Genomic DNA, 10,727 nt, shown 5'->3' with positions numbered 1-10,727 from the left:
TTCATTTTGAGGGCAATATTTGAGAGGCTTTAAAAGTTGGGGAGGGGTTGACTCTCAGAAAGTGCTGATTACCCGTATTTTAAAGGTGACACAGGTTGGACACCCAAAAATCACCAGTAACTTCTGACAATCTTGGCTCAGATAGATAACATTCTTACAACCTAATTATAGCTGAAATTTACCAATATTTGCCACTTACGTAGCCTCTTTCAATCACAGGTCTAAAAGTGTTCCAGACATGTAAGTATTATGTATGTATTAATATAATCATTTTACATCTGAGGGGGATAAAACACACAAAAATCCAGTGCACTTGCCCAAAATGACCCAACAAGGGAGTGGCAGAGTTGGGAATAGGACCAGTGTCTGTCTCTTTATTTACAAGCTGTATTTACTAAAACATGGCTTGTAGTAGTATGAAGAGAATCCTAAGATGGCTGACACTTGATGATGGATCACTTGATGATTACCTGTTCTGTTCATTCCCTCTGGGGCACCTGGCATTGTCCACTGTTGGAAGACAGGATACTGGGCTAGATGGACCTTTGGTCTGACCCAGTATGGCTGTTCTTATGTCAGAAGTTCTTGGACGTATGAGCTTTCTCTTAATATCTTTACAGGGTCCCACGCTCGCCATCACTTGATGCCTTGGGAAGGGGTCAGTGGAAAAGGCAGAGAGGTTCTCTGCTGTCTTCACTCCAACCTTGACCCAAGTTATTCTTAACGTCTAGAGGTGGTTGGCTGTTCTGTAGCCCTGCATCATCCTTCCCTTCCGTCTCCCCCACTCCGCCTGGTTAATTTGGACCGCGATCTCATGTGAAAACTTTGTATCCCTATGAGGGCACACTCCATTTTAAAGGACGAGAGATGAAGAAGTATCCATTCCCACTGCCAACTCATCCTGCCCCATTTGGTCAGACCCAACAGTGCCTCTCTCACTTTTGCTTTTCAATTAAAAAATAAAAGGACTTGAAAGGTCAAGCAAGAATCATCCTCCCAGTGCTTCCCACTGAACTGGAATAATGAGTCTGATCCAACATGTAGTGATAACAATGGGGGTCCTTTCATTGACATCACTGGGCTTTGGATCGAGGTGTCATGAAAGCACATCTAACTATATTTGCCACATATGATGGAACAATGGAGGCAAAAGCGTGGGTCTTGTTCTACTTCCCTGCAGGGTTAGCATCTTTACTCAGGGAAGCATTCGAAGCAGAAAGACCACTTACTATACTGAAGAATAATTCTCCTTTTGACCCACTGAGGAAGAGGTACCTAATAAAAATATATGATCACGGACAATCTGAACTGTGTGTGAAGATAACTGTCTGATCAGATAATGGAATTGTTTTCAGTGGTAAGAATGAATCCATTACTAATGCAAATAACGCTAATAATTATAATTTGCAACACAGTAAAAGTCACCTAGTCTACCTCCCCCTCTGACAGGAGACTATAACAAATTATAGGCTGAGAAAAAAATCAAAGGGATAAAGGTTAAAAGATTAAAAAAAAGAATTGAAACTTAAATGCTTAACAAGGAAATCAAAGACCTGAAAGCAGAAATTGGAGCTATTAAATTATGCCATTGTAAAGAATTAGATATCATAGAATTGATTAGCAAATCTAAATCCAAATCTTCCCCGTATAACCCCGTTGGGTCACAGATTTTGACACGTTTGACGGAACAAATTGTCAAGGTTCAATATATAATGTGCAAGCTAATTATCTATAATACAGATATGCCTCCCTTACTAAATGGGGACACCAAAGCCTCGCAAAAGGTAATGGAGTCAAATAAAGCCAGGGAATTTTACCCCTTGCTTTTGCCCCTTCTTTAATCTTGTTTCTAAACAGCTCCATTTGGCCAACATGGTTCTGAACAGGAAACATACCAACAGATATTTGCAGCACGTGCACTGTTATGGTCTAGATCTTCTTGGTCTTTCCCAGGCCCTTTATCCATGTCAGGATTCTGGAGGTCTTTTGAAATTCTGATATTACTACCATCATCTTCTCTGGCCATGTGAGAGCTCTTGCATACAGGACCAGGGATAGGACCTGTGGGGCAAAAATGATTTCTGGAGTGCAAAGCATGTGGGACAGGCATGAGGATCCAGCCCACTGATTACTCTAGGGAAACTCACTAAAAATGTGTCACTTTTGCTAATAATGGTTCCACTCCACCCGTGTGTTGGCAATGCTGGAAACACTAGTGTAGGTAGGCCGCCAGCTGTTGACACCATTTTAAAGAATATGCTGATAAGAGCTGAAAAATAGTGACCCTTTGAGGCCTGGAGTTGGGGAGAAATGGGGATGCTTAGAGTTTTTGACAAGAAAGCATCTGATTCCCGCACACACCCATCAACTCTGAATACAATAAGGTTTAAATGATTGGCTCTAACCCAATCTGCTGGTGTATTTTACCCTCCCACCCCCTTCTTTTTCTAAGGTTGTGTTTCCCAAAAGGTGGGGTTTCCATAAAGCAGCATGAAACATGTGCCACGGTGGGGAGGAGTGTGGAAGGTATATACATGAAGATATGTGGGGTTGGTTAAAGGACGTGATTGCTTTCATTTTCCTGAAACGGGACTCAGCTTCTAAAAGTTTGGGATATGCTGTTTCAAACTACATTTTAAATCCTGTTTGTGTAGCCAAGTGTACCCTGCCCTTCCCAGCAGCTCACTCTGGAAGTTACTGATTCCTTTCACTCTTTGGCATTTTTCTTTCCAGTGCTTTTCACTTCAGCCCAAAAACTCAATACCCTTATTTCAGTAAAACCGAAGAACTGAATGATGCTGAAGCACTGCCAGCAATTATGCTAAAGAATATTAGGGGGAATGCTTTAGCAATACTGATCTAGATGAGTTCATAACTACTGAATCACACTGTGGTTTATAACCATACTTTCATATTTACCTCACAAGCGAAATTTATCCAAGACACTGCACATCTCAGATAACATAGCATTAAGTGCCGAGATCAAGCCTAATGACATGCACATCTCAGATAGTATTTCAGTAGTTTTTAATCATCAATTGCCAAAGTCCAAATCACCGCACATTTCAGCTCTTCATGTTACATTTCAAGGTCTTCGGAAGCTTCAGCATGGCATTATGTTTCTTCGCGAGATGTGCACCATAGGACTCCTCCGTGTGCGTGCATACCGAGGAACTTCTGCACAGGTTTCCAAAGGTTTTCCCAATGACAAGATGTTCATCTGCAAGAAACGAATGTCCACTGGTTAATCCCTAAAGTCTCATGAAATACTGCTGTTGTTGCAGTCAGTGGAGGTTGTCTATGCCTCATTGGTGCAAGAAAAAGGAGACGGGGTGGCTGGCAGGCTGTTCTCCATTACAGCCCTGAACCTTTGGAACTCACTTCTCCACTTTGTCCGCAACCGATCAAGTTTGCTAGCTTTCAGAAGTTGCTGGCAGGCTTATCTTTTCTACCTTGCTTGTAAGGAGATGGATGAATGGGTGAGGCAGGCTAGGGACTGTGTGGGACTTGAGAAGGGGCTTTGTGAGGTGGTTAATTTATTTTTGTTATATTCATGTTGCTGCAGGGTTATTTAATCTTGACATGGTAGGTGTATTTAGATGGGCTTTTAAAGGATTGTCAAGGGCGCCCAGAGCATTGAACAGGCACTCTTATTGGCTACAGTAATAACATTCCAAATAAATAAATAATAAATCAGTGCTGGAGAGCAATGTGTCAATAGCAAACCGTATGTTTTTAAAGGACAGAAATTCTAAATTCTTACGTGGAATATGACCGCTGTATTTTGGCAGCATCCCTTCAGGCCTGTAGAATCTTTGGTATGTGTTGGGAACTTTGCTAACTTTAACTTCATGCATTTTGTCTCTAAAATAAAACAAAATTGCAGTTCAGAAGGTATCCAGTTCAAAAGTTAACTTCCAGTGTTTCAGAATTTGCTTACATGTCCCCATGTTTCACATAACTAACAGACTTAATTTTTAACTCTCGTGGCCTTGTCTTCCAATTGTATGTGTTCTGTTCATTAGGCATTCCCCACATGCCCACAACACTCATGTGTTCCTTGCACACCCCAAACACCCATTGCCTTTCCAGGGAGTTTTGCATGTGCATGGAATATGGGATCCAACTGACATCAACAGAGAGAGACTGTTATAGCATCGCAACTGAAACCATACACTTAAATACAAGAACCTCTCTTAGAATAATTGGCTAAAATCCTGGCCCCACTGAAGCCAATGGTAAAACTCCTTTAGACTTCATTGGGGACAGGATTTCATTCATTGGACCAAGTTCTGCTCACAGCTAAACTCATGCAAGTCCATCAACGTCACTGGGTGCATAGGTATACCTGTGAGGAAAATGGGGTGTATGGATGAGGCTGTGTAAGGGGAGTTGTGAACATAAGTCCCTTACGCTTTCCAACAGATGAGTAAGCTCGCAGCACACAACGTATTAGACTTCCTCACAGTATAGTGCAAAACCTCAATTACAGCCTCAGCAAGTGCTAGCATATGCTCAGTGATGACATATCTGTGGGGTGCTCTGTGTGTGTGTGTGTGTGTGTGTGTAGGAAACACCAACTCACAATTAGGCTTGTGCACTGTACTGGGAGGAAAATGGATGTGCTGAGGCCAGTGTGTTTCCTTATCAGCAGGAGGCAGAAGGAAGTTGCCTGCAGAGGTGCAGCATCTGTCACTCAGTGGGAGGAGGGAAGAAGGGAAATACTCCCTCTTGCCAAGTTTGGGAAGGGAAAACCCTGTTTCCGATGCCTTGACCACCCCTCTGTGGCACTTCAAACTCCCAAGTCTTCACAGCCACACTCTTCCCCCTGCTCCAAATCCTTTCCTAGTTAGTAAGAGGCCTGGCCCACTCCGCTTATAGTGGTACAGACCAACTCTCCTGCCCTCCCAGGGACAAAAGCCCAGCTCACTTGTCTTCCCCCTCACAAGCCCTCGTTGCCTCTTGCTGACAGCTGCTAAGGCTTTGTCAACACTAAATTTTGAGGCAAACTGAAATTTCATTGGCAATGCAAATGTCAGGTAAGCAGAAAAAGAATCAGAGATTTTCTATTAAATTAAATTAAATACTGAAATAAGCAGACACTTGATGTGCTTTTCTGGATTAAAAGCGAGGTTCCCAAGAGCTTTTCCTCCTATCAACACTGAATTTTCAGTCCTACGCAGGCTGCAGAATGTAGACCTTTTGTACACTGACCTTTCAGCTATTGGTATATGCCTCACTGGGGCAAATAATGATGCTCTGGTGAAAATCCACTAGATGTTTGCACCAGTTAAACTATACCAGTGCCTGAGATTATTGTAGGCAAGGTCTTAGATCCACCATGCAGCAGGATGTACTGGAAATACTTGAAAAAAGGATTACCATCAGGGCTTCATACAATGAGGTTTTTTAAAAAATGTTTGTGGCTCAAGTGGTGAACAGAAAAGGTCTGAATATCAGCATAACCAAAATATGGCAACATCCTTCTGTGTACAGTAGTTCTTGTGTGCTGTCTATGTTCAGGACCTCTTGTAGATAAGGAAGGTTTTAAAATACAGTTATGACAAATACACAGTATACTGCAGTCTTTCCAAAAAAAGGATGCTTTATATTACAAATGGTGTGGTACACAGATTCCTGACAATCATGCCCCAGGAGAGCCCATAAAGTCTATGTAAGCCTGTTACCTGTCCTACTACCTTTAATTGCTTTAGTGGTTGGTGAGGTTATATTTATTGATTGCTCTACTCCACCATACAATTAAACATCATCATCATCACCATCTTATATAGTACTTTTCAATTGATGTATTTTAGTATAAAATTACCTGTGGAAATTGCTGGTGGGATCATAGCAGACCCGATCTCTTAAGTTCTTAAAATCCTGATAGCAATTTTTTGTCATTTCATGGTAACGAACACCGTATCCCAGTTCCGTGACCCTTGCTCTAGGCACAAACCCAGTCCAACCGGGAATTGGTGGCTCTAGTAAACTTCTCTTAGTTATTACAGTACCTGAAAAATGATCAAATAAATGCCACCTCAAAATTACACCTAACTGACCAAGAAAATATCTGCTTATATTTACCGTAGAGGATAAAAAGGTTCCTGCCTTATAACAAATATTCTCAGTTAATTGACGTGCTTCATAAAATGTTCATTAGCCACTTTATATCACCAAGAGTGGGTGGGTCTCACCACTTTTGATATGCCCCTTAGTGGTGCCTAGATAACTTTTTCTCTTTTATGGGGCCAGATCCTGAAGTCCTTCCTCATTTTTGAATCAGTCCTTCCTCAGGCTCTGAAAGGACTTTAGAATTTGGCCAATGGTCATTAAAGACCTGATCTTAAGCCCACTGAAGCCAGTAAGAGTCTTTCCATTGAACGTAATGGGGTTTGCAACAATGCCTAAGTAAGGAATAAACTCATTCATATAAATATGTGTTAGTATCCATGGCCTGTCAAAATTCCAACACAGGAAATTACATTCTACCTGCTGAAAGATGCCTTGCAGTTTCAACAGGACACAGTTGAACTTTCTATTCTAAACTGCAACGTTGTCTTTTTGTGGATTGCCACGTTCAGACAGAGCTGGCTGCTAGTCAGTGATGTAGGAAGAAAGGCACAAGTTACAGACTTAAGAACTGTCACTCAGGAACATTCTATCTGATGACATTGGCGTTTCTAAGGTAACTGCAGGAGGAAGTTCTGAACATCTTTTACAGTCCTGGAACACTTTGGATCAGATGAGAAATGCTAGCTTGCAGCAGCTGGTAGTTAGGAATCCATGACGGGCAATTGGGTTTGAGCTCAGCTAGGGTCAAAGCACTTGGAGTCGTGTTTGGGCTTTGGTGTTTGGAGTTCATGGATTCTCACAGTTTATGAATCATGAAGAACCACAAAGAGGCTCACTTACCCAGAGTGAGGAGCCCGAGGAAAGATTGGGAAAGAAGCTATTGCTGAAGGGAAAACCAGGATACATGAGACATCCTGAGATCCACATGAGTCACAAGATCAAATGAAAAAGTTTTGCTTTTCCTCAAGACTACTTTAAGAATTCTCTCTCTCACTCAAAGGTGGCAAAATCAAGCCCCAGAACGGCAGGCCAATATTTTCAAATCTGAGTGAATAAAATTAGATACCCAGATAAGACGACAGATTTTCAGGGATGGTGGCCATTTGTAGTTTCTACTGCGGTCAGTCAGGGCAGTAAGTGCTTAGCCCCTCAGAACAGCAGGCTGGTTTTACTCTACATTTAGGTTTGAAAACATTGGCTTCAGATTTTTAGATAATAGTACAATTTGAGAGCATGCTATTGCATGAGTCTATTCGGAACCCCATTTATGGAAGGATTTCTGGATAACAATTACAATTGATGCAAGATCCATGTTTAACGTTTCACATCAAGATGAGACTCTACCCTTAAATATAAACACACCTATTTGAGAAAACCTCAAGATTTAGAATAGAAATGAAAGATATAGGGGCCACATTCTGTCCCTGAATGCATGTGTGTGTAACTCCCACAGAAATCAGAGCAATGTGCTAGCAACTGAAGGTAAAATTTGGTTCTTACTATGTCCCTGAAGACTGTAATTATAATTCACATTGTACTAGTAACATTAATTGAATGTTTGGCTGAAATCAAGTTCATTACAACTTCAATACAGTACCTAGCACATAAGGATGGTGTTTATAATTATAGTCATAAAGTGCTTGTAAAACATCTTCATTGGAGCAAATAGATGGAAGTTTGGGTGTAGTGGCTGCTATGTATCTCAGCCCATCCTTTGTGTCTCTGCTTCTCTGAGTAGCATTGTGGAATGAGGTCATACATGCCATTGAATCATCTCCATAACTAGTGCCAATTCTATAGAATCTTTGGGGGACATAGCCTAAAAGAGTAAGCAGAATAAATGTTAAAAGCTCACAAAATCTAATGGAACATATTGCAAGCATTTACAGAAAGAGTGAAATTATCAAACAACCATAGAACATTATCTGCCATTCTTAGTTCTTCACATTACACACGTACACTGAAATTATATAGATGGTTACAACCACAGTGATCTCCTATGACCTTAGAAACAAGCCACATTTTGACAAGGGCTATGAAAGTACAATCCCCTTATGACATATCAATTCTGCTAACAGCAATTCTCTTTACTGTACCAAAATGTCAGTCTGAAGGGTGGTTTGAAATGCTTCTTTTTTTTTTATTGTCCTTCTTTTACATGATGCTTTGACAATGCAGTTTCAGATCATTCATTTTGGTTGGAAATTGTATTAAAATGAACTCCTGAATTATAAGAAGTAGATGTAGGTCTTTTATATGGGAGACCAACCCCCAACGCAGACTTTCATCATGTAATAACTTATTTTCATTATAAAGAATAGATGCGTATAGCACAACTACATATTCCTTTAACATTGAACCGGAATCTATTATGACTATATTAAATGCTAAAGAAATAGAGATAAGAATCTGATTTAAATTGGATGGGGCTGAACGAAAACCCCACTCCCAACTGTCCCTGGATTTTGTCAGTCTGAACTTTGCAACTGACCACAAACTCTGTAAGTTTGGATGAGCCAAAATCCTGGTTCTGAACTATCTCTGAACATTGGGGTGGTTTAATTCCAGATCCAAATGTCGTGGATCAGGTCCAGCTCTTATGTGAACTAATCCAAGAAAGTAAACTCAAATGCAAAGCTACTATTCTGGCCCAAATTCGCCAGATCAGATGAGCTGTGCATGTTGAAAGTCTAGGGAGGGGGCGATTTTAAGGCATGTTTACATTCCCCCAACTCCAGGGCTGCCAGGTTTTGGCCTGATCCCTGTGGTAAAATAGAGCAGAGGATCATGATACGGTAGCTGCTATTGCAGCTTTTTGTCACCAGGGGATTTTCCATGATGTAGGGGAATCCTCCACTGGCCAGTTAAGTTGGGTTTAAAGCTGAGAAAGGAGGTCAGGATGTGGCCCAAACACATTATTTACCTGTGTATCCAGGTATCAGAGGATTGCACACATCCACGGGATTTTGATTTGGTTTCATGCTCTCTCTGTACCTGTTTGAAAGAAAATGGACATTTATACGTGAACTTATATCCTAATATCAATTAAGCCAGTTCATGACATATCTGTTATATTACTAAGAATAAATATTAGGCAATCTTAAAACTCAGCTAACAGGCCAAATTCAGGTTATCTATTACATTGGTGTAACCTCAGAGTAACTTCACTGCAGCCATCTGAACTCAATAATATTACTCCAGTGTAATCAAGAACAGAATATACTATACTTCTTTTTTAATATTCACTTTTTCTACTAAGCAATGCCATGCAATAGAATTTTGAAAAATATACAGCTAAATCACAAGGTTTTTTGTGCAATTAAATTAAGATACCTGGAAAGGAACATTAAGGTACCAGGGAAAATACTGGCCAGACATGCATACATTATTTTTACACTACTGAAATACGTACATAGGCCCTCTTATGCCCTAGCCTGCTGTTTGAGGTAATGCCTTAGCTAAATTATATTTAGGCTTTAGATCATGCCTAAGTTAATATTACTTCTGTATTTGCAGTATTTCAAGTATTTCCTACAAGTATAGCTGCAAATATTGCACTGAAGTAACTATCTCTATTTACATAAGGCAAAATCAACAAGGTTTTAAAGGTGACCACTGTACCTCCACTCATTTTCTTAATGGAAATCTAGATGACAGTGACAACTCCACCATGATCAAATTCCTGACTATACAATAACCTGAAGAAATTGGACCAAAAAACGGCAATGACATGCCAGAAGAAACAGTACACCAGGGAAAAGTCATACCTCTTGGGACAGGTGGAATGATACCTGCAATATAGGATCTGTACTGGGACCGGTCCTATTTAACATATTTATAAATGAACTGGAAAAGGGGGTAAACAGTGAGGTGGCAAAGTTTGCAGCTGATACTAAATTACTCAAAATAGTTAACTGTGAAGTGTTACAAAGAGATCCCACAAAATGGAGCGACTGGGCAACATAATGACAGATTAAATTCAGTGTTGTAAATTCAAAGTAATGCACATTGGAAAACATAATCTCTACTCTACATATAAAATGATGGGTTCTAAGTTAGCTGTTACCACTCAAGGAAGAGATCTCGCAGTCACCATGGATTGTTCTCTCAAAGCACCCGTTCAACACGTAGCGGCAGTCAAAAAAGATAACAGAACCACTAGGAAAAAGATAGATAATAACACAGACAATATCATGCCACCATATAAATCCATGGTACGCCCGTACCCTGACTACTGAGCACACTTCTAATCTCCCCATGTCCAAAAGGCTATATTAGAATTGGAAAAGGTATAGAGAAGGGCAACAAAAATGATCAGAAGTATGGAACAGCTTCTATATGAGGGGGGATTAAAAAGATTGGGATTGTTTAGCTTAGAAAAAAGACAATTGAGGGGGGAATAGGATAAAGATCTATAAAATCATGAATGGTGTCGAGAAAGTGAATAAGAAAGTGTTATTTACCCCTTCAAATAACACAAGAAACAGAGATCATCCAATTAAATGAATAGGCAGCAGGTTTAAAACAAACACAAAGAAATACTTCGTCACACAATTCACAGTCAACCGGTGGAACTCGTTGCCAGGCCAAAAGTAAAACTGGATTAAAAAAAGAATTAGTGAAGTTCATGGAGGACAGATCCATCGATGGCT

The 10,727-nt window shown here is 40.4% G+C and overlaps 1 protein-coding gene across 1 annotated transcript; it reads right to left on the bottom strand.

Annotated features, from left to right (window-relative positions):
* Positions 1-3,065: 3,065 nt before the first annotated feature.
* On the bottom strand, positions 3,066-9,056 carry C7H10orf82 (chromosome 7 C10orf82 homolog). The gene is made up of 5 exons (XM_007056320.4): positions 8,999-9,056; positions 7,673-7,894; positions 5,828-6,014; positions 3,764-3,864; positions 3,066-3,220 (listed from the first exon to the last, which is right to left on the bottom strand). The coding sequence occupies exons 1-5, from the start codon at positions 9,054-9,056 to the stop codon at positions 3,066-3,068; spliced, it is 723 nt and encodes a 240-aa protein (XP_007056382.2).
* Between the last annotated feature and the right edge of the window lie 1,671 nt (positions 9,057-10,727).

This window comes from Chelonia mydas, chromosome 7 (assembly GCF_015237465.2).
Source record: "Chelonia mydas isolate rCheMyd1 chromosome 7, rCheMyd1.pri.v2, whole genome shotgun sequence".
Classification (NCBI taxonomy): Eukaryota; Metazoa; Chordata; order Testudines; family Cheloniidae; genus Chelonia; species Chelonia mydas.
This window is presented reverse-complemented; position numbering and strand designations above follow the sequence as displayed.

What these genes read in the sequence shown, in the direction of transcription:
- C7H10orf82 (XM_007056320.4), bottom strand. Translation starts at nt 9,056, where the DNA reads ATGAAACCAAATCAAAATCCCGTGGATGTGTGCAATCCTCTGATACCT. An exon ending in TCTGATACCTGGATACACAG is followed by an intron (nt 7,895 to 8,998) that starts GTAAATAATGTG and finishes TTACTCTTTTAG; the next exon opens with GCTATGTCCCCCAAAGATTC. An exon ending in ATACAGCGGTCATATTCCAC is followed by an intron (nt 3,221 to 3,763) that starts GTAAGAATTTAG and finishes CGTTTCTTGCAG; the next exon opens with ATGAACATCTTGTCATTGGG.